At 46.2% G+C, this 24,705-nt stretch overlaps 1 protein-coding gene across 1 annotated transcript in view; it reads right to left on the reverse strand.

The window, feature by feature from the left end:
- The window catches only part of LOC115473398 (polycystin-1-like), a 148,785-nt gene that overhangs the window by 89,488 nt on the left and 34,592 nt on the right, over nucleotides 1-24,705 (reverse strand). The window contains exons 9-16 of the mRNA XM_030208333.1: nucleotides 23,733-23,851; nucleotides 23,407-23,554; nucleotides 21,648-21,922; nucleotides 18,487-19,245; nucleotides 16,717-16,848; nucleotides 14,218-14,393; nucleotides 7,448-7,584; nucleotides 1,654-5,315 (exon numbers count right to left, since the gene is read on the reverse strand). Coding sequence (XP_030064193.1) covers nucleotides 1,654-5,315; nucleotides 7,448-7,584; nucleotides 14,218-14,393; nucleotides 16,717-16,848; nucleotides 18,487-19,245; nucleotides 21,648-21,922; nucleotides 23,407-23,554; nucleotides 23,733-23,851 — 5,408 coding nt within the window. The remainder of the gene's footprint in view (nucleotides 1-1,653; nucleotides 5,316-7,447; nucleotides 7,585-14,217; nucleotides 14,394-16,716; nucleotides 16,849-18,486; nucleotides 19,246-21,647; nucleotides 21,923-23,406; nucleotides 23,555-23,732; nucleotides 23,852-24,705) is intronic.

Here is a 24,705-nt window from a genome sequence, read left to right on the forward strand (position 1 = left end):
TCGGTCAATTCATGTATTTATTTTGCAGCGTACGGTGCATGCTCCATATCTTGCGTGTTCTAGTTACTGTCAACCATTTTTAGTGCTAAGTATTTTTGCAAGTCAACATCTGCTTCAATGTATTCTGCGCGTTTTTGTTTTCTCAGGTATTTATTGAAGATAAACTACAGTGTAGTAAATTTAAAACAAATCGGAGAAAACTTTTCTTCACCCAACGCGTAATTAAACTCTGGAATTCGTTGCCGGAGAACGTAAAGAAGGTGGTTAGCTTGGCAGAGTTTAAAAAGGGGTTGGACGGTTTCCTAAAGGACAAGTCCATAGACCACTACTAAATGGACTTGGGAAAAATCCACAATTTCGGGAATAACATGTATAAAATGTTTGTACGTTTAGGAAGCTTGCCAGGTGCCCTTGACCTGGATTGGCCGCTGTTGGGGACAGGATGCTAGGCTCGATGGACCTTTGGTCTTTTCCCAGTATGGCATTACTTATGTACTTATATGTACTTATATACCATAAGCCATGACTTTTCCATGTTTATGCCGAAACGCTTGCACTGGGATAGCCAAATGAGCTCAGGTAAGTGTACTCATTCTTTTTTCAGAACTGTTTTTGCTATGGAGTCATGTTAGTTACAGTATTGAGGTAGATGATTAACGGGCACAGTTATTAACGTGGGCTACCATTAAGACATGTTATTTTACAATTAACCCCAGTTATTAGTAACTAAGTTTCACTGCATAAAATGTGACCTGTGCTAAAATAACTCTTGTTAACTATAGCATATGTTAGTAACTATGCCCTAACCCTATTTTTTTTTTTTTATAATTTTAAACCAGACGTTTATTAATGAATCCAGCAAATATACATTGTACAAAACAGTGTGACATAACAGTTCCAAACAGTTAGATTCATCTGCAGCAAGAGTCCCACAGAAGCAGGAACCCCCACACTCAGCCAAGTGCAACCCAGTTATGTTTTTGTACAAAGAAAGTTTAAAGAAACTATTGATATAGAAAGCTTATAGTAACCAACCTAATCCCCCTCCCCCCGCCCCTGCAAGGTTCAATCAAATTTGGCCGAGTACATGCCCTGACCTACCCCAAGACTACCCCTTGGATATAAAAGGAGCCCATATCCTTGTCCACTTGGTCAGGATGTTCCTCTCTCGTGCCAAGAGCCGCTCCTGTTCAGCAATATACTCCGACAGTTGTGTCCACTTGACCATCAAGGGGCTATTACACTGCTTCCAAGATCTGGCAATGGTCACACGACCTGCACAAAAACAAGTCCGCGCCAATGCCTTCCCTTCCACAGGTATCCCCAAGACAGACTGATTGAACAAGAATATTTCCGGGTCCCATGGAATACTAGATCCGACCCACACTTATTTGACTTACAATGTAATATGGTCAAGTTCTAACGTACGATACCTCTTATTTAACAACATTTTATATAAAATAAGGGGTATCGTACGTTAGAACATGACCATATTACATTGATACAACATATTTTGACTGAAGGATTTATTTCGGTGGCCGATTACAACAATTATGTTTGTTACAATCACCTTAATTATTGATTCACTCTTCCTACCCAAGCGCCAGTCTGTTAGAGAAATTCCTCATCACCTCGTCACGTTCCACGTCTTACCTGTATTATCCAGTCCCAGTGATACTCCAGTGTTACATTTCCGTCTGTTGTTCCCACATCTGGATCATAGGACCTGCTCCCATCCAGAACCAAATCCTGTTCCGCCGACCAGTTCCTCTGAGAGCCACCTCTGATCATTGGAACCAGCTTGCTTTGCACCACGGTGATGTACAGGGAAGCTGTATGGAGGAGTGGAGTGTCATGGAAGGATGCCGTGAAGCACAGACAGTATGCACCAACGTCCAGCGAGAGCCTGGGGAGCACTAATAATGGGGTGACTACATCCACACTGCCCAAGGGAACCTGATTGGTGTGGTTGATGTGCTGGCAGCTTGTTCCCCGAAAGACCTTCCAAAGGTACTGCGCTCTGTAGGCTGTACATCCCTGCAGATCTACACTGGCCTCAAAGTAGCTCGCTTGCGACTTTGGGATCACAGAAGGTGCCTCTACCAGATCTACATATGGAGCATTACATTGTAGCTCTCTCACAGTGACCGTTGCCTGCACCAGCACAAAACTGATATTGTTGTACACTTTCACCTCTGCAATGAAATCACCGGGCTGCTTGTATCTATGAGCTGCAGTCACGTCTCTGTTTTCAAACGTTTTATTGGAATCACCAAATTTCCATTGGAAATGGAGATCGCTGCCATATTGGATTACAGCATGAAACCCTATCGTCTGATTGATGAAGGCATTTGTCCCATTGCTGGATAGAGTGGCTGTTGTTACAGGGACCTGCAATATCACAGTTTTTATGAGAGATGCCAAACAATAGAGATTTCTGGCAAATACTTGAACAGTGAGGTTCCCCTCAGTGGGTGGCGAGTACCAAACCTGTTGTCCCATTGCTCTGTGGTCCAAATGTCCATGAAGATGAAAAGTCCATGAGAAGCTCACCTGACCTCCAGCTTGCACTGCAGCAGAGAATGGCATCTTCTCCCTGAACTCCAGGATGGGTGGGCAGCAGTTTATGAGATTTAGCCCTTTCACCTTCTCCAGCACGTGCACCGTGACAGATGCCGTCTGAAGGCTGACATTATTATAGGCAGACACCAGCACCCGATGCTGACCAGCAACAGGGAAAGAAAAGTTATAGTTAGACTTAAGGGTGTCTAGGGTCAACCCCAAAGTGGTAAAAGTTAGGGCAAACATCAGATTAGTGCCTCGCTGGACTTGGAACCGAAAGTTGGCCATGTCGTCAGTACAGATGTTTTTATGGTTCACTTCTACCTCAAGCCCTAGCACAGCCTCCTGGACAGTGACAGTGTGTTCAAATACATCCTTGCTGACATGGTTCCAGGCTCTCAAAACCACTCTGTATACGGCAACCTCCTGGAGCGCACAGGAGATATTCTGCTGCTGGAAGAGCAGAGTCTCTTTCTCACTCTGGAAACACCACTCCCACTGGACATCTGTCCCTTTCTCCACTGAGCCCTGGAACTGGACTGTGGTATTAGACTTCAAGAAGGAAGGTTGGCCAATCCCAGTGATACTAAAACTCACACCAGATACTGGCTCCTGGACTCTTAGCTCTGTGGATCCATTACTTGAGCCCATGAAATTGGAAACCATGACCACTATTATCTTGGAACCCGGAGACCAATAAGTATAGGACAGAGAGGAATCGTTACTGTGCAGGGCTTGTGGTTCCTCATCTATATAAAATGCATACTGCAGATCTGTACCAGAAGCGACAGACACCGTCAGGTTGACTGGACTCCCAACAGCTGCACTGGATGTGGTAGACTGTACCTGGACTCCATCAACTCTTTCCATCACTTGTAAGACCAATCTCTCAGACATATTCCCCAGCAAGTTCCCAGCTGTTACCACCACCAGGAGTTCTCCACTGGTATTGTAACAATAAGTAAGTGAGGGACCCTCTGCAGAGAACAGCTGGCTTAAACCCTGGGAAATGACCCACTTGAAGGTCACGTTTGAGCCACGCACCACATCTGTTGTCAGCACAAACGGTTCTTCAGCAGCAGCGTATCTTCCCCTGACTGTGTCCTGACTGTGGATTTGAACCCCTTGTACCTTCTCCTGGATCACAACGCTGATATTGGCTTTCTGTGTGCTGACTGTGTTTTCTGCAATGACCAAAACCATGGTGACGCCGGTAATGAAGAAGGTATGTTTGAGAGAGGAGATTCCCTCCCTAAAATCGCAGAATTCACAAACTGCCCAATGGTAACGGACTCTGTCCCCTGTGGCTACAGAGGTCCAAAATGTGACCTCCTGCCCAACCTCTTCCACCAAGTGATCAGAGCTTAATGATAGTGATTTCACCGGGGTTAGTACTGTTACATTAACCATGGCTGTTCTACAACTAACCAAATTCTCTCCAGACACTGATATTGTGAAATTTCCCATGGTGCCATAAGTATGAGAGGCACTCTGACCTTCTTGGAGGGGAGAGAAATCTCCAAAGTTCCATGTGAAACTTGAGTTGGCTGCGGTACTAACTTCAGCTGTAAAGACATAGGAAATGTTGCTTGCCAGGACCTGTCCAGTTTCCCCACTATGATGGATAGTGATGGTACCGACTCCTCTCTGAATGATGATCTTCATGGAAGCGTTCTGCCTGTCTACATTGTTCTGCGTCTGAACAGTGACTTCATATACCCCCTCCTCTAGATAGATGAAAGTGATTTCAGGAGTACTTGATGGCACAGGTGGTTCGTTGATGCCAAAATCCCAGTAGTATCGATACTGGTGCTGTGGGTCTGGAGCAGGGATAACCTCAGATGTGAATCGAATGGTTTCACCCAGAGCCACAGCCTGTGCTGAAGCTGCCAGCTTCACAGAAAGGATCCGATCTTCCACCACAACTATGGATTGGTGGGAGTCTGTACTGATTGCAGTGAATGCAGTCAGGTTCAGAAGATAATTTCCTGCTTTAGAATAACTATGACGAATTCTGGAGTCACCCTCCAAGACTGAAGGTGAGTCGCCATCACTGAAGTTCCAAGAGAAGTGGATCCCTTTGACAGGCCCAGTTACAAATGCCTGGAAAAGGGCTATTTCTCTGCTGAGGAGGAAGCCCGGAGCTAGGAGAGCAGTAATTTGAAATTGGTATACTTCCACAGTAATAGACCTGCAGGTAGAAGTGAAGATATTTTTTGCCGTTACTGTAATTGTGTAGTTGCCTTCTTTGGCAAAGATGTGAGAGACAGACCCTGCTGATAAGTTATGGTACACAGACCCATCGCCCATGTCAAATGTCCAAAGCACATTTGTACCAGATTGTAACGTGGCACTGACAACAGTAGGTGAACCAAGTTCACTAAGTCCGCTGGCAGACAGTTGGAGACCTACAATTCCTTCCCCTACCACCACAGGCAGGTAAGTGGTGACCTCACTGAGGCTGTTATTGGCTGAAACTGTGACATTGTACATTCCAGTCTTTCCAAAGCTGTAGTGCATCACTGTATTTGTTCCCTCCTGAACAGGGAACCCATCATTGAAGTTCCACAAGTAGGTACTGCCATAAGGGGAAGGACGAGGGTAGGCCTCAAACAAGATTGTCGTGTTCACTAGGGCGGAACTCGGAGTTGCTAGCAGAGCCAATGAGATTAAAGGGCTGATGGCGCAGACATGGCTCATCTGCTGGACTTTGTCATACTGGTTGAAAGCTTCAGCTGTCAATGTGTAATCACCTAAGGGATTAAACAAAGGACACTCATGAACTGATGTAAAACTGGTTTCTAACAGTCTTTGAAATCTGATTCTTTGCTGGGCTACACTTACATCAGGGGCGTATCTGAGATTCGGCGGTAGGGGGGGCAGGGGTTAGAGTGAGGGGGCACATTATAACCCCCCCTACGGCCGCTGCCCCCCCCCCCCGCCGTTGTCGTCGTCAACCCTCCCCCCCATACCACCGTTAACCCTCCCCCGCCTACCGCCAACCCTTTCCCCGCCTATCGCCGTCCGTACAACGTGCTGCGACGTCAAACTCCATCCAACTGGAAGGATGCATCATGCAGCTTTAACAGCACGAGGATGAAGATGAAGTTAAAGAAGACCTCGGCTGGGCTGGCGGGGGTTGGGGTCCCCCGCCAGCTGAAGTAATAGTTTAAAAAACTGGCAGGAGCGGACCTCGGGGTAGGTGACGGCGGTAGGCGGGGAAAGGGTTGGCGGTAGGCGGGGGAGGGTTAATGGCGGTAGGGGGGTCCAGGGCAAAATCTGCAGGGGCCCAGGCCCCTGTGGCCCCACGCAGATACGCCCCTGACTTACATACTGTTCAATGGGGTTCAAGCAGGCAGCAGAGGCTCTTGCCCACTGAAAGCCCACTCAATGGACATACCCTCTGACCACCACAGCACTGTGCGGTTAATGCCAGGCGGTCCATAGGCGGAGTCAGGGAGGAGCAAACAGTTTGCGGGTACTGCCCACGTAGCTACGCGGGCAGAGAGAATTCACAAAAGAACAGTCCTATCATTGCCCACTTAATTATGCAGGCGCCGGCACTGAATATCGGCCAGCATCCGTATAATTTCTGGGTCTGCAACTTTGACTGGGATATTCAGTACCAGTGTCCAGACATGGCCCAGCTTGAATATCCAGGCTTAATTCAGCCCATGGCTGTCAGAGGCTTAAAAACCCTGCCCGCCACGGGTTGAATATAAGCCCTTTTCTCTTTAACTGTCTGTGTACTTGTATACAGAAAGAATCATCCTTTCCCATTTCTTAGGTTTTGCTTTTCAATATCTTCCATATTTTAATCACCTCCCTGCCCTCTGTCTTTACCCTTTTCTAACCAATTCATTCTTGTTCTTCCTGGATTCTCCCTGCAGGGCCGCTGAGAGACTGAGCCGGGCCTGGGGCAGGGCCGCCGCCACCGGGCCCAGGGCAGGATCACCATCATCACCGCCGCCGCCACCCCCCCCCCCAAAATCATCATCACCACCGCCGTTGCCGCACCCCCTCCCTCCCACCTAAAGTACCTTGGCTGGCCCCTAAAGATGCAGGCAGCGTGGCTCCTTCCTCTGCCCAGCATTGCCTGCCCCTATGGCTGCTTTCCTCAAAACTGAGCATGTGCAGCCTGAGGGCCCAGCAGCTGCTAGTCAGGCAATGCAAGGGGGGCCCAGTGCCGGAGTTTTCTCTCTCCTGCTCCTGTCGGGACATGATAACCGGGTCCCATCAGGAACAGGAAAGAGAGAAAGACCAGGGCCGCGGAGAGGGGGGGGACAGGGGGGACAAAAGTCCCCGGGCCCGGGCCTGCGCGGGGGACCTGGCGCCGCCACAGTCCGGCCCACCCGCTCTCCGTCGCTCCCACAACTAACCTGAAGCGCCTTCATCTTCGACGCAAGCAGCAGGGCAGGCCACTCCTTCCTTCCGTGTCCCGCCCTCGCCTGACGTAACGTCCGCGAGGGCGGGGCAGGGAAGGAAGGAGAGGTCTGCCCTGCTGCTGCTGCTTGCGTCGAAGATGAAGGCGCTTCAGGTTAGTTCAGAGGGCCCGGCACTGGCAGCGGGTGGAGGGGGGCCCGGCGACCTCAGGTGGGGGGGGGGCGCAACGCGACGTGACCTCGGGGGGGGGGGGTCCCGGGAGCGGCCTTGTCCCGGGCCCGGCCCCGGCTCTAGGCGGCCCTGAAAAAGACCCCTGCGCTGGGTCCCCCCTGGAGGCCCAGGCCTGGGGAATTTTGTCCCCCCCCCCCCCCCTCTCAGTGGCTATGTCTCCCTATTCCTCTTCTTCTCCCTTCCTTCTAATTCTATTTCTTCTGCCTTCTCTATTAACTTTGTCTCTTTTCTTCACTGCCTTTTAGTCTCTCACAGTAGCTGCTTTTCTTACCTGGCTGAGTGTACGCATGAGTCACCCTGCTCTGCACGTGAACTTGTTTGCAACTTGGAAGTGGCTGTGCGAGTTCCTGGTTATATGGAGGCGAGAGTGGCCTCTCAACCACAGCACTTCCATCACCAAAATCCCACCTGTAAAACATACATCATTCTATCTCAGAAGAAATGCTACACAGGTGCACAGAGAGAGCTACTGGATAATGTATTAGGGGACCACAGTGCATCACCTGTTGTGCAAACTAAAGTGTACAAAGTCCTTCTGCATCAGGAGCGATCAAGGAGGAACATTATCTGAGGCACCTGGAGTGGCCCAGCAGCATTCACAATTCTAAAGAGGCCAAGAAAGCACTGGGGTAATTTGCCTACATACATTGAAAGGGGAGGGGCAAACTGTTAGGAGGAACAGTGGAAGCAGGGACCAATCAAACATTAGCACTCACATTTGGGAGGGTACTGCCACCTTCCCAAGACCACCCCAAACAACACCTTTGTAGAAGGTATGTTGAACGTATTATATCTACAAGGGTTAAATGCATCCACCTCTATAATTTGCCAACAGATGGCAGCACTGAATTGCTACATGTGTTCACTTGTTCTTTCAAATCTCTTCCTTCACCTCAGTTGGTGAGAAGCATCTGTGTGAAGAGGCTGTTTGGCCTTTGCTTGTGAAATGGAAGCATGCAGTAAGCACTCGTCAGTGGTGCAGTTTAAGCAATGTGTCACGACAGAATTTCTGATAGTTGAAAAAGTCCTTCCAATTGAGAAATTCACCACCGCATGCAGGTTGTTATTGGTGATGACTGTAGTGATGTGAGTATGTATAGATTGAGGACCAGGAATGGCAGATTTGTGTGGTCAAAAACAAAGTGGATGACCCATGACAGCAACTGATGAGTCTCACATGAGAAAGGTTGACAAACTCATAAAGGAAAATCAAAGGCTCACTCAAAGGGAAACTGTTGACACACTAGCCATGTGCGACAGGGAATTTCAGCTGGAGGGACTCCTTCAACAGGCAGAAATTCTATCACAGCAAGTTGCTAAAATCGCAAGGACAAGTGCTCACTGCAAGCTTCCATTTCACAAGCAATAGCAAAACAGCCTCTTCACACACACTTCTTGTCAACTGAGGCGACGGAAGAGATTTCCAAGAACAAGTGAAGTGAAAACATGTAGTGGGTCAGTACTGTCATCTGTTGATGAATTATAGAGGTGGAGGTGAAGCATTACTTTTCATTTAAACCTCATAAATAGATAGAGATAGTGTGCTGAAGGGTTTAAGATTTTAACCAATGCGCTTTCACAAAAATGCCCAAAAGATTCTGAAGCAACACAAACTTTCTTTTACGACTCCAATAGATGCTCTTCCTTCTATACAACTAAGATCTCAAATGTCTTTATCATATTCCTGCACCTTCTCTTCCATCATTGCTTGGGATTCATGGTAACCTGTTATTTACATTACCTCCCAGTCTCTGAAAATTGGGTGGTAAGAGATGCACTAAGCCAGTGGCCTTCCAGTTCTCAAAAGCCGCAAACAAGTTGGGTTCTCAGGATATCCCTAATGACAATACATCTATTTCATGCATATTCATTGGGGGTAACCTGAAAACCTGACCCACTGGCACAGAGGCGTAGCCAGACAACAGATTTTGGGTGGGCCTAGACAAGAAGTGGGTGGGCACCAAGTGTTCTCCCCTTCACCCAACACAAAAAAAAAATCAGCTGGCGGGAAAACGCTTTAGCAGTCTGCAGCAGGCACGCGCTGAAACTGAAAAGTGAGCATGCGCAGGTGCTGGTATCGTGGAGAATAGCGTTTTTATTACCATCAGGGGGAAGTCTTCAGCTGGCGGAGCTAGGGATCCCCACCTGCTACCGCCAATACGTGTGCTACTGTTGGGTGGGCCTGATCCCTAATTGAGTGGGCCCCTGCCCACCCAGGCCCACCTGTGGCTACGCCACTGCACTGGCAGCTCTCAAGGACTGGCAGGGAATACCACTGCAGTGGGAGGTTCTCCTTCAAAAGATGACTGAATCACTGGTCACTGCTATGGTGATCCTTTTCAGTAGGATTACCCATCAGGATGCCTCAACCTTGCTCATTTTCCTTAATTATTAATTTCTAAATGTGTATATATCACTCCCTCCCCACTGGGGTTCAGAGCACTAAAACAATTCACAATAAGAAACACTAGAAGAGCAAAAAAACCCACTAATAAAATAATTTTTTTTAAAAACTATGAAACAGTTAAAATAAAGCAAAAAAAAAAAAACCAACTACTGGAAAGAGCAATGCTTCATAGTGTAAAGGCTACTCATCTTTAATCTCTTTAAAGTCCAGTTAATCAGACCCATGATTAACATAACATTTTGTCTCTAAGAGCTTAATCCAACCAAGAATGTTAAGGACAGAAAGCCGGGAAGAGCAGTACATTCTCCTTGGAACATAACACTGAACAAAGGGGCTCAGAAAATAAGGAAATAGTTTATTCAGAAATGTAAAGAATCAACCACTGCTTTTTAACATATTTATAAATGACCTAGAGATGGGAGTAACTAGTGAGGTAATTAAATTTGCTGATGACACAAAGTTATTCAAAGTCATTAAATCGCGGGAGGACTGTGAAAAATTACAAGAGGACCTTACGAGACTGGGAGACTGGGAGGGGCATAATTGAACGAAAACGCCTATCTCCATGGGCGTTTATCTCCGAGAACGGGTCAGTGAAGGGGCGGACCGAACCGTATTTTCGAAAAAAATAGACGCCCATGTTTTATTCAACAATGTGTGAGCTGGGCGTTTTTGTTTTTCAGCGATAATAGAAAATGAAAGCGCCCAGCTCAAAAACGAATAAATCCAAGACATTTATTCGTGGGAGGGGCCAGGATTCGTAGTGCACTGGTCCCCCTCACATGCCAGGACATCAACCGGGCACCATAGGGGGCACTTTTACAAAAACAAAAAAAAAGGTCAAAGAGCTCCCAGGTGCATAGCACCCTTCCCTTGTGTGTTGAGCCCCCCAAATCCCCCTCAAAACCCACTGCCCACAAGTCTACACCATTACTATAGCCCTAAGGGGTGAAGGGGGGCACCTACATGTGGGTACAGTGGGTTTGGGGGGGTTGGACGACTAATAAGCATTAAGCAGCACAATTGTAACAGGTGGGGGGGATGGGCCTGGGTCCACCTGCCTGAAGTCCACTGCACCCCCTAACAACTCCTCCAGTGACCTGCATACTGCTGCCAGGGAGCTGGGTATGACATTTGAGGGTGAAAATAAAAAGTTGTGAAACATCATTTTTTTGTGGTGGGAGGGGGTTAGGTACCACTGGGGGAGTCAGGGGAGGTCATCCTCGATTCCCTCCAGTGGTCATCTGGTCATTTAGGGCACTTTTTGGGGCCTTATTCGTGAAAAAACAGGGTCCAGGAAAAGTGTCCTAAATTCTAGCTAAAAACGCATACTTTCTTCCCATTATCGCTGAAATGCGCCCATCTTTGTTCGGCAGATAACCACGCCCCAGTTCCGCCTTCGCCACACCTCTGACACGCCCCCATCAACTTTGTCCGCATCCGCGACGGAGTGCAGTTGAAAACGCCCAAAAATCGGCTTTCGATTATACCGCTTTATTCGTTTTTGTGAGATAAACGTCCATCTCCCGATTTAGGTCGGAACTTGGGCGTTTTTCTCGTTCGATTATAAGCTGGTGGGCGTCTAAATGGCAGATGATGTTTAATCTGAGCAACTGCAAAGTGATGCATTTGGGAAAGAGGAACCCGAATTATAGCTACGTCATGCAAGGTTCCACGTTAGGAGTCACAGACCAAGAAAGGAATCTAGGTGTCGTCGTTGATGATACGTTGAAACCTTCTGCTCAGTGTGCTGCTACGGCTAAGAAAGCAAATAGAATGTTAGGTATTATTAGGAAAGGAATGGAAAACAAAAATGAGGATGTTATAATGCCTTTGTATTGCTCCATGGTGTGATTGCACCTCGAATATTGTGTTCAATTCTGGTCGCCGCATCTCAAAAAAGATATAGTGGAATTAGAAAGGTTGCAGAGAAGTGTGACGAAAATGATAAAGGGGATGGGACGACTTCCCTATGAGGAAAGGCTAAAGCGGCTAGGGCTCTTCAGCCTGGAGAAAAGGTTGCTGAGGGGAGATATGATAGAGGTCTATAAAATAATGAGTGGAGTTGAAACTACTAGGACTAGGGGGTATGTTTTTGACTTTGCTCAAGAGCTTGCTTTTGTTATTTGAAATGCTGTATTGTAGATTTCAGTGCTGTGCTATATCATGCCTCAGTGGCATATGGCGGAGCAGGCAGCAGGTGCCGGGAACTGGTGCACCCAGTGACCGACTCTATCCTCTCCTCAGTCACCGAGGATGGGACCCTCGGAGCACCTCACCTGAGAGCGACCTCGGCTGCTGCTAGTACTTGTTGGTGCCTCTCTGTCCTTCTCCCTCCAGTGCCGCCACCCTCACAGCAGCATGGCTGGCTTCAAGCATGGCTATAACCTGGACAAGACCCTTTGTGTGCATATTCATTATGGATACCCTGAATACCTGACTGGCTAGTGATTCCTCAGAACAGGTTTGAGAACCACTGCTGTAGACATTTAACCTTGACAATAAGATTTTATGATCTACAGTGTCAAAGGCAACAGTTGGACCTGATCAAACACCGCAACACTTATGACCTAAATTTAAATTCTTCAGTGATTGACTGAATAGGAACAAGAACTTCTCCATCTTTTAAAATCTCTCAGTTGGGTAGTTAGTATATCAGGGATTCTCAACCCAGTCCTTGGGACACCCCCAAGCAGTCAGGTTAACAAGATATCCACAATGAATATATATGATATAGATTTGCATGCATTGCCTCCCCAGACTATCTATCTAACCTCATGATTTCCTATGTCCAGAGTCAGGTATTGCGATCAATTAATGACCATCGTTTAGTCCTCCCAATGGTATCAAGAGCTCACTGGGACTCTACTCGCAACAGCAATTTCTTTTTCCTGGCTCCCTCAATGTGGAATAATATACCTCAGCAGCTTCAGGCTGAGCTATCATATAAAAATGTTAAAATCAGTTTTTAAAAAACATCTTTTTTCGATAGCTTTTAATGCTTGTAGAGAATGAAAGCGGATGAACAATTGCAGCGATCATTGTACCTTTTATTTCCCCTCCCCTTCTCTCTTCTTATGTCCCTCTTGTAGATTTAAGGATGTTTGGATTATCTTCCTATATAAATGTAGTTCTTTTCTTTATCCTTGTATTTTAATTGCACATCGCCTAGTCTTGGCTGGTTCAATTTTGGCAATATAGCAAGAATTTCAAATAAGCATAAACATATACATATCTATCTCATGTATACTGTGGATATCTAGCTTGGCATGTCCCAAAGACTAGGTTGATAACCCCTGTACTCTATGCTTCACTAACGTACTCAGAAAGGGCAATGAAGCATTTTTCAGAATAGGGGAGGTTGCCGCCTCCTTCAGACTAGCTGGAAGAATTCTTCCTTCTAGAAGTGAATTCACAACTGGTAAGTAGGCGTAAGGATACTTTAAATTCTCTTAACAGCTCCTCCTGGAACAGAATCTAAGGAGAACCACTTGGTTTAGTTGCAGATGACACATTAGTCATCACAGAGGAACCAAAATTTTTCAGGTACTGGAATTGTTCACTGGTGGTTTGCTTAGTATTGTACCGGGTTTTTTGGGAATAGTTGATTTTTCTCCAGTTTTGGAGTTTTTTCCCACTGTTCTCTTTTTCCTGGTTTATTCGGAAAGGTCAATGAGAATAAATTATGGGACTCCAATTGAGGGGTGATTGATATGTATGATACCATTATGTGCCCTGGGAATTTTGAGGCCTTATTTGATAAAAGTGTTTTTTAGAGGCTTCCTGTGAACAGTTCTAGTTTTGAGTTTTAGCAAACATTTTTTTCTTTTGTTGACATTAGTCATCTTGTCATATAAGATAGAATGGAACCTCGGAAGGTCTTGGAATGAAGACAATTCAGGTGATACATAGCAACAGCACCATCTCCCTCTTCTACCAATGATTCTTGGGCTACAAAACTTAAGTCAGCCTGAGAAAGAGTCTTCCCCAAGTCATTCTCTACTGTTATATCTAATGAAATCCTTATCTCAAAAATATTGCTTTCAAACTAATTTGCAAAATAAAAGGCTATTAACCCAACTTTTTTCTTCCTGACATTGGACATTTTATCAGTGAAAATTCAGAACGATTTTTTTGCAATCTGAAAAATCTCCCTTGGCCTTTTGCATGGCTGAGGCAGCAGGGGCGTAGCCAGACAACAGATTTTGGGTGGGCCTAGGCAAGAAGTGGGTGGGCACCAAGTGTTCTCCCCTTCCCTCACCACCAAAAAAAAATCTCAGCTGGCGGGAAAACGCTTCTTTCCACCTTAGCAGTCTGCAGTAGGCACGCGCTGAAACTGAAAAGTGAGCATGCACAGGTGCTGGTATCCTGGAGAATAGCGTTTTCATTACCATCAGGGGGAAGTCTTCTGCTGGCGGAGCTTGGGATCCCCACCTGCTACCGCTAATACGTTTGCTGCTGTTGGGTGGGCCTGAGCCCTAATTGGGTGGGCCCTGGCCCACCCAGGCCCACCTGTGGCTACACCACTGAGGCAGTGTAGCTACAAAAAACTCCCCTTTAAGCTTTTGAATCATATTATATAACTTTGATTGATTTTTGTAATTTCATGATCCTGAGAATCCTTGAGGTCTCACCTTATGGTGACTTCAATGGAGGTGTCCACTGTTACCCCAAAAGTCAGCACTTGTGGAGTATGAACTGGCACAATCCAAATGATTCCCAGAAATTTGGGGTCCATCAGAGGATTCATGATATCGGCTGTCAGTTCCAGCTTTACTGTCTTGAAACTCACAGGATTTTCTGCCCTAAGCTGCAGAGAATAGAGAAAAGATATCTCAGACAATTCTGGAACTGAAACCAAGTACCTATCAACATGTTCGACAATTGACTAAAGTGTCCTTGCTCATCTCTGGTTAGCCTGGTCTATTTCCCACTTCCTTGTTACTGCTGTTGTTTCGTTGTGGGATCTCGGCATTCCTCCGCCTTGGCAGACTCTCATCATATCAAAGTTAGGGACATATCATAAGATTTATAGAAGACAGAATGGCTTCCATAGAGTCTCATATGCTACATCACTACCTCCACAAAATAGATCATCAGGAGAAGTCCTGGATGAGTTAAAGAGTTGCAGCAGTAAAGCCAAACACACTGCCAGATTTGCCAATTTACTGGAAACAACCAAAATGCAAGATATAGCAGTCACACGAGAATCTTGTGTTTTATCTTACAATACATATGGCATCCAGAAACAGGGGGTGCTGTGCATTTCTCCCCTCAATATTATTTCATGCACTAACAAGGAAAAGGCTATGGGGCTCTTCCTGTCTCTAGTCGCAACAGGCAATTTACACCAGTGGTTCTAGCTGTTCATAATGAATGTGAGATGTGTTTGTGTATTTTAGAGACCCAATGAAGGCAAAACTAACTCACATATCTCCTGAAACCCTATCTGGCTAGGGTGCTCCAGGAGACTATACCAAGAAGCACTGATTTAATAAAACAAAGCACTCCTTTAGTCAGCTGACTCCTTTATGCATCTGGAAGACTTCAAGTGATCTTCCTGGAACATCAAGAGAAATCCTACGATGCGTTCCACATCACCAAGACCTGTGATGCGGGACTGACTGACCTCAAGGCCATGAGAGAATTTAATGACACTTGTAGGGCTCCTAAGGCTGATACAGTTAGAATCCAGTACTAGGAAATACAACCAACTCATAGTTTAGAGGGATGAGATGATGTTAGAGGCAAATACAGTCACGTAGTAACACAGTCAATGACAGCAGATAAAGACCTGTACAGTGCATCCAGTCTGGAATTCTAACATCGCTACGTCTCCCACTATTTTGATCACATGCAGGAAAAGTTAATGTCTTCCAAAGAAAAAGTCTTAGATGCAGACCCTACTTTATCAAAACAAGGGCAAACAGATAAATAAATCATTTAGGAATAAATTGGGGGCCCTTTTACTAAAGCGTGTTAAGCACTCAATGCGCGGTTAGCACACTAAAGTACAGTCTTATTACACACATTTTATGCAGAAGGAATGGATCCTCAGGAGCTTAGTCAAGATCAGGTGGCAGAGCCGGTAGTGGGAGGCGGGGCTGGTGGTTGGGAGGCGGGGATAGTGCTGGGCAGACTTATACGGTCTGTGCCCTGAAGAGCACAGGTACAAATCAAAAGTAGCACATATGAGTTATCTTGTTGGGCAGACTGGATGGATCATGCAGGTCTTTTTCTGCCGTCATCTACTATGTATGTATGTTACACATGATTTAAGAGGTTCTGCAATAGTTTGCCTGTTACACCGCATGCTACTGCATGTTCCTGAATGTTTCTCTGAGGGCGTGTGGTATGGGTAGAGAGTGAGCAAGGAAGTGTTGGCCAACTAGTGCGTTATACTTAGCACATTCTAACTGGATATTGCAGAGTTAACACAGGAGTACTTAGCACTGCCTAAATCGGAGGGAATAAGTGTCTTATCATTTATCATTTCGTTTATTTAGGGGTCCTTTTACTAAGCCATGGTAAACAGTGGCTAGCGCTGCTGTCAACATGTGGGTTTCCCATGCGCTGTGGCCACTTTTAGCGCAGGAGTAAAATAGCCATGCTTGTGGGGGATTTTAATGGCCACGCGCTAATTTCCCCGTTAGCGCGTGGTCATTACCACCTGAAGCCCTTACCGCCACCTATTTAGGAGGCAGTAAGTGCTCCTGCGCTAATTGGATAGCGTGCAGTAATGTGCTTACGTCCGGTCCATACACCATGACCTTGTGTTTGTTCACCTCATCTCATCTAACATTCGTTCATATCTGTCCATTGTTCAAAGGCCAAAGCGCCTGTCGCAGGGACCATTTGATAGGGTATTAATAGTCAAATGGCAATTGAAAAAAAGTGGGTCTTCAGAGATGTCTTCCTGCAGGTACCATGCACTAAGCTGCGATAAAAAGTAGGGAATACCCGTTGTTGGTGCTTGGGCTTACCGTGCACTTTATAGCTCATTAAGCCCAAAACTTAACACATTTTAGTAAAAAAGACTCCCTTAGTTCCTAGTTCAACTCTCTAACGTCCTTCATTTGGAAATGACTCGATATAATTTCAGTAAAGGACTGCGATGTGGTACAGTTTCTTACCTTTAGCACATAGAAGCCAGGCTTGTTGAACTTGACACTATAGGTTTGTCCGTTGTAGGCAAACACATCCATGTCGTCAATTATCCAGGAGTAGGAGACCGAAGTGCCTTTGCTGAGTTCTGCAGAAAATACCTGCAAACCAGAAGGGTGAACTGCCTGAGCGCGGTGGCATCAAAACCCAACACCACCATAGGCCATGTGCCACTTGCAGGGTCAGTGCTATTCAGTAACAATACCCAGGGGATCATGGCACTGTTAACTACTGCCAGGAACATGAGCAACCAAACTATGGTTTTGATAGAAGATTTTGTACATGTAAAGCTATGCCTGTTTTATAAACTATGTGAATATATTGTAGCTTTTCCCCATCTCCATCCAAACAACGCCCCCAAGAATGCTTAAGTGAATATTAGCAGCTCCTCCTGTACCAGTTTCCTGGAGAACTCCTGTTCAGAGATGGAGAAAAGGTACATATAAAGCTGAACATATATCCAGAAATGTCTAATAATGCCTTCTGTTTTATTACTATCATGCATTCCATTACCATACAACCCAAAATCCTTCTGTAACACCATATATCTATTCTCTTCTTATTTCCACTATTCATGATGTATTGTAAGCCACATTGAGCCTGCAAAGAGGTGGGAAAATGTGGGATACAAATGCAATAAATAAATAAATAAACATCCATAAACTTCTATTATGCAACACGGCGAAACCTATACCAGAACTGGACAAAACCCAACTCTTCCTCCTTGACTACCTAATCTTCTCTGTCATTTATGAACTTTAACGCATTACCGCTCTGTATTTTCATACCGGAATTGGCTTCTGTTTCTGTGAGTCTGACGTCCTGCACGTCAGACTCACAGAAACAGAAGCCTGTGCGGCCACATTGCTGATCTGCAAGGGCAGGCTTCTACATGGAATGTTGCTAGTGGAGGAGTAGCCTAGTGGTTAGTGCAGTGGACTTTGCTCCTGGGGAACTGAGTTTGATTCCCACTGCAGCTCCTTGTGACTCTGGACAAGTTACTCAACCCTCCGTTGCCCCTGGTACAAAATAAGTACCTGAATATATGTAAACCACTTTGAACGTAGTTGCAAAAACCTCTGAAAGGCGGTATATCAAGTCCCATTTCCCATTATTGGTATTAAGGCCAACTGGCAACTAATTTGCACCCAAGTTGTAAATTTGAGCGTGGGACTTTATAAAATCCAGTAGTTAGTACAGATACAAAAATCCAAAAGAAAACAGGTGTGGGGGTAGCACACAAGACCATTTTTTTGCCGTGACTGTTTTGCAGGCTCCCGCGCTTCAGCAATCAGCGTCTCCAACATTTTCTCTGTGGAAGTTATTCTATTCTGCCTAAGTTAGGTACTTCTGAATTTCAGACTCTATGACTCCTGAAGCAGACACTCTATGCCGAAACACCAGATTCTGTGTCCAGCCTATTGTTTTGAGATAGTGCCTCATGATTATCCTCCTGGTCATTCACTGGACCTTTATAGTGCCCTCTCTGGGCTTTTACCTTTTACCTCTGCTGAACTATCTATTTATGCTGGAAAGTCTTGTGTGCTACCCCCACTTCTGTTTTGTTTTGGATCTTGCATCATACGTGGGGGATTTTTGTCCTTCTTTTCCTTTCAGTATAGAGACAATGCATCGAGTTATCCTGTAGTCTGTCCATATTCCAAAGAGCCAATATGGTTTTAGAGAGCCGTTCTTCTAAACCCTCTAAATTCTTCATCTTCAAGCACTTCCCGAGATACCTGAGAGACATCCACCAGCATTCTGCGGGGTCCTGATGGCACCACTTGGAGGTCCTCAATGGCATCATATGACTGGATCTTCACAGATAGGTTCTGAGAGCTGATCTCATTGGCTACCATAATGTTGAGGAGCTCTGCCTTTACTTCTGTCATGAAGACCCAGGCAAAGGAGAACCAGGTATCAGCAGTGTCCCTTCGGCAGGCAGGAACCTCTTTCACAATACTGCTGGGGCATGAAGATTGGAACTGGACTCCCGTCCTATCTACTGGCTCTGTCCACCGCACCATGGCATTGGTGCCGGAAATTATTTTGATAACAATCAGAGTCTCTTGGTGGGTTGGAACATGGAGTTTGCCATTGATTGGCGTTGGGTATATGATCTGCAGTCCACTGATCCTGGTCTGCATCTCCACTGTACAGTTCACCCGTGCCTCACTGACTGCGTTTCTTACTGTAGCTGTGTAGGTGTAGGAACCAGGCTCTGACTGGCTTTCCAACAGTGGACTGGTTGCAAAGCTGCGTAAGCCGTACGCAAAACTCACTCTGAGGTCACAGAGAGCATTGTCCACCCAAGTGGGGTTGGCGAGCCCAGTAATCTCTTTCTCCCACCAGCCAACTTTCACCAAGCTGACGTAGCTCTGACGCCATGGGGAGTCACGGCTACGCTGGCAGTGAAGTACGGACCCTTGCTCACCGTTGTGCTGTATTCCGACAATATCATCCGGATACACACTAATCTCTTCCCCGGACAAGAGGACCTGGAATGCACAAAGAGAAAACAATCTTGGTTTAAAGCTTACAGCATCAGAAAAAGCTGTCAGTTCTACAAAACTCAGTACGGAAGGGCTAGAACAAGAACGGTAGGAATTAGGCATGACAGAGTAGAAGAGATTACACAAGAGGAAACTGGAAAGGAAGAAGGGTGATCAGAGAAAAGAAGAAGCACCAATTGTCTTCCTTGTTCATATTTAAGGAACAGTTAAAATTTGTTTCGAGAAGCTTTTTTTTAAAGAGTTAATTAATACGTGTGGCAGATAAATGAGCTTCCTCATATGATTTAATGCACATAAATGAGTGAGCTTGTATTATTTGGTGCAGGAAGTTTGTAATTTATATGTGATTTTTACTTTGTGTGTTTTATGACTTATGTAAGCTTTCCTTTGTAACCCGCTTAGATCTAGTGGACAGTGCAGGATATAAACGTAATAAATAAATAAATAAATAGGAGTGAATGTTCTACATTTTTTTTAAGTTTTATTTATTGTTATAACAAAGGTAAACAACTCAACATACTCATAACATCCTACATACAGTCAATAAAATCTCGGTTGAACCATACAACGTGTAAAGTTCCCTTCCCCCCCCACACCCCCTCCAACCCCTACTCCCCCCTAGTACTTAGTCTCGAGAACCTGCTTACTGCTAACTAAGTGGTTACAAGTAAATACATCAGAACCAAAAGTACAATACTTCGGGGCACCCCATAAACTAAACAGCAACCAGCCCCTCTCCTCCCCCCCCCCACAAAAATAAAATTCCCAGTGATCAGGCATAGAGGGTGCGCACACTCCTCCCTCCTCCAGCTGCTCAACTAAAATCTAATACAGCTTCCCTACCATATCATCCTCAATGAGCATTAATAAGCAAACTTCTACCCCTTGGGCTGAGCACCTGAAGATAAGGCATCCATATCTGAAGAAATTGTTTCCTACGTTTAGGCGATAATTTTGAATCTCTAGCCTCCCAAGAAGCTAATCGGTGCACCTGATTGCGCCAATGCCAGTAGGCATGTTCTACATTTTTAACTAGGGCTGTAACAAAAATTAGTATTCAGTTCGATTCAGCCCTGAATAGTGCCCCGAATACATTATTCGTATTTGGCCTAATAAGAACATAAGAATAATCATAGTGGGTCAGATCGATGGTCCATCTAGCCCAGTGTCCTGCTTCCAACAGTGGCCAACCCAGGTCACAAGTACCTGTCCCAATCCCTGGGGCAAGCAGTGGCTTCCCCCTTAACCATCTCAATAACAGACTATGGACTTTTCCTCCAGGAACTTGTCCTGACCTTTTTTAAACCCAGATGCGCTAACCGCTGTTATCACATCCTCTGGCAAAACGTTCCAGAGCTTAACTATTCTTTGAGTGAAAAACTATTTCCTCCTATTTGTTTTAAAAGTATTTCCATGCAATTTCATTGAGTGTCTTCTGGTCTTTGTACTTTTTGAAAATTGAAAACGAATAATCCAGGGCTCTTCTGTGCTAAATCCTACTGAAATAAATACTGGGTCTCTGATTTCACATTGCCCATTATTCGTATTTGGTCGAATAATATTTTTCATTATTCATATTCAGACCAGTGGCGTAGCTACGTGGGGCCAGGGGGGCCTGGGCCCCTGTAGATTTGGCCCTGGACCCCCCTGACGATGACGTTCTCGACCCCCCCTCCCGCCGCCAACCCGCCCTCGCCTGCCTTTGCTGGCGGGGGACCCCAACCCCCGCCAGCCGAGGTCCTCTTCTTCCCGCAAAAGGCTTCCTTCTGTTTCTGACGTTCTGCACGGCTTCGTTCCGTGAGTCTGATGTCCTGCACGTACAATGTGCAGGACGTCAGAAACAGAAGGAAGCCTTTTGCGGGAAGAAGAGGACCTCGGCTGGCGGGGGTTGGGGTCCCCCGCCAACAAAGGTAGGCGACGGCGGGTTGGCGGCAGGAGGGGGGTCGGTGGCGCTGGGGGGGGCTAAAATGTGCCCCCTCACCTCGGGCTCTGGACCCCCCTCCCGCCGAAGTCTGGCTACGCCCCTGAGTCAGACGAATAGTACAATATTCTATTTGGAACAGCTCTATTCTTAACAGAACAGTTGGGGGGCCTCATGATTTCAATCTATAGGGGGCAGTTCTATAACTGGGTTCCTCCTTTTAGGCACCAGAAGGAAGCGTGAGCTACCAAAACCAACTTCAGACTGTTCACCAACCCTACTGAGCAGCGAGCTATACGAATTAGCCATGTTGTTTTAACAATTGCATGGAGAGTCCTTGTTGGCCAAATAAAAACTACGCATTGTGCAGATAATATTAGACCTGAAGGAAAGAGAGACTGCGCAGGATGGAGGAAGTTGAGCGACCAGTTAGCAAATATAAAGAATACATCTCTCATATTCTAACCTGCACATGCCAATTTTCCGGGCTTGGAGTCAGAATCAGCGGCACATCAGCAACTTGGGAATAGGAAGGAAGGTCTCCTTTGTAGCGCGGTGGGTTGGCAATAGGCAGGATATTAGATGTGACATGTTCAAAGGCATAGGAGCTGCAGGGACTGGAGACATTGAGGCAACTTTCCCGTAGTGAACACCATTGCTGCCCTCCAGAGCACACGCCAGTAGTGTTACAGAGAGGCCAAGGGTGACAGGATGCAAATGGAGTCCGGAGGAACTCGCACCCTGCAAATAAACGCAAGAACCCCTGAAAGGACAACACCATGGAAAAAGTCCCACATTTTACATAACACTTCTGGCCCTCAGTCTATCAACTCTTGAACCTGCTCCAGCTCCCAGTTATATTGAAAAATTGCAAACGTAAGGCCTAGGGCCAGAATTAAAGATGCAGAGACTGGGCAATGCTTCTGTTTATGTTTATATAAAACTTGATATACCACATCAGCCACTAGGATCACAATGGTGTGCTTATAAAATTGATAAACGAAAAGAACTCCATGAATAGATAGAAAATAAGACGACATACTAAGATAATCATATTCTAGACAAAAAAGCCCACCTTCAGGCCAAGAGTTGTGGGTGGCCCTACAAATTAACCAAGCCAGACACAATATGTAAATGAGAAAATAACTGGTTTATTAACTGAGCCCTGAGACCTGTTACTTCACAGGCCAGGAACACAAGGAAAAACCTCTGTGGTTCAGTAAACACTGGCAGCAGGCCTAAACAGTCTGTGGCTGGTGGGCTGGCTGCTACGCCCCAAACAAAGCTGTAAGTTCTCAGTTCTTCTCTTAGTCCCAGGTCTCAAACAAGGCTTACAAGTCTTAGTCCAATTGCAAAAGTGGCTTACACATCAGCTAGGGAGCCCTCACACTACAGGGTGGCTTCTCTCCTTCTGGGACCTCTATATCAGGGCCTCCCTGTTCTGACCTGCAGGAGGGCTTTTACCTCTAGCTCACAGTCTAGCTCCGCCCTCCTAGCCAGACAGCCCAACATCCCTATGCTCAACCAGGGGCGTAGCCAGACACCCAAGTTTGGGTGGGCCTGGACCCAAGGTGGGTAGGCAGAACTCCGCCTTGTCCTACAAGTGATTTGGTTTCTCCCTCTCTTGCCTGCATGCGGTATGGTCTTTCAAACATCCCCTCTCCCCCATATACCTTATAAATAGCAGATTTTCACCGGCAGCAAACAGTTGTTGGGAGTTTTTGGCTGGTGGGGCTTGGGGTCCCTGCCAGCCACATTATAGGTGTGCTGCTACTTGGTGGGCCTGAACCTAAAGTGGGTGGGCCTGTGTGCCACTGTGCTCAACTGACTGTGGTCTCTGACCTGGCAGGTTTAGCGCCACCTGCAGTGAAGCAGCTGAACTGCAACCTCAGTGAGGGAGTATTTGCAGGGATGCCTGGCTCTATGTCATTCACTCCCTCACAGCCACCTTCGGCCTGAGGCAGCCTTGATGCCCCCTCTGGCTTAGAAGCGCAGGGTAATGCCCTGGTTGCCAACCTCTAGCCCTGACCCTGTTAAGGCCTCATCTACTAACTTGACATAATGACTTAACATGCATTAATCCAAGTTATGCATATCCTGTAATAAATCATTTAATGTGCATCACATGATTGGGACCCTTAATCTGATTTTATCCTGTTACTTTTAAATTGCCAGCACCATCCCCTCTACTACCCACCCCACTGCTACTACCCACTCCCTCTTACCCGGGGGCACCAGGTGCTGACTGGGACTGCAGTAAGGACGGAAGACCTGCAAGCGCATCTGGAGCAGCTTCTTCACAGCTTTTATCCCAAATTCCGCGGAGATCAGAGTCCCAGCATGGCTGAACCAAAGCCCAGGGAACAGCATCAACTGCAGGAAACGTAGAACAGCGACACTTGAAAGAGAGAAAAGAATGACTTCCCCTGGGGTTTAGATGGAAAAGCTGAGAACCAGAGGAGGAGAGACTGGGATAAGGATGTGAAGAAGGAAATGGGGGAGGAGAGGGGGAGCTAGAATATAGAGGGGGGATGAACAGCAGTCTGCTTGCCTCAACATTCTCACTGCTGGAGGGAAGAAACGGTGGCATCACACTGGCATTCATGACGTTATACGTTCCAGTGAACACGGGTACTCCAGTGAGGAAAAGGTCCACATCTGGCAAAACAGCTGCAAAGAGGGAAAAACACTAGAAATGTTGCAAAACCATTTGCACCCTTTCTATATATTATGAGCATGCTCATTAAACTTCAGAAAAGCACTGAAGACCCATCCCTTCAAGATAGCCTACCCTAACGATTCAACCTAACCAAAGCTTGCCCACATGATTCTTATTGACGATTGTTTATACATTGACCCTGTTTCCCATTATCCTTATTGCTATCCCATATCCATTCCTCTCCATCTTCCTATGCCTACCTCCCAACGCTCATTTCCTTCTGCACCCAATTCCTCCTATGTTCAATTTACTTATCCGTTAACCCCATTAATATTGCATTTACTACAAACTGTACATTCTTCTTATGACTTTGTAATTCTTTATATTGTTACTATGTAAGCCGCATTGAGCCTGCCATGTGTGGGAAAGCGCGAGAGCACGAAGCCCTTGAGAGAGAAACTGCATTGGCTTCCGCTCAAGGAACGAATTGAATTCAAGTTATGTACAACCGTGCACAAAATCATCCACGCAGATGCCCCACTCTACATGCTAAACCTAGTAGACCTGCCGCCCAGAAACGCCAAAAGATCGGCCCGCAAATTCTTAAACCTGAACCTTCCCAGTTGCAAAGGAGTGAAGTACAAACAAGCATATGCCACGACCTTTGCATACAAAAGTACACAGTGCTGGAATGCACTACCCAAAACCCTAAAAACCACAAACAATCTAACCAGCTTCCGCAAAGCTTTGAAAACGCATCTCTTTAACAAAGCTTACAAAAGTCTCCACCAATGATACAACTCTTCCCCCAATTCACCCAAACACACCTAAACACAAGCTTCCGCCCAACTACCACCTCTCTTAC

The sequence above is a fragment of the Microcaecilia unicolor genome, chromosome 6 (genome assembly GCF_901765095.1).
Source record: "Microcaecilia unicolor chromosome 6, aMicUni1.1, whole genome shotgun sequence".
Taxonomy (NCBI): domain Eukaryota; kingdom Metazoa; phylum Chordata; class Amphibia; order Gymnophiona; family Siphonopidae; genus Microcaecilia; species Microcaecilia unicolor.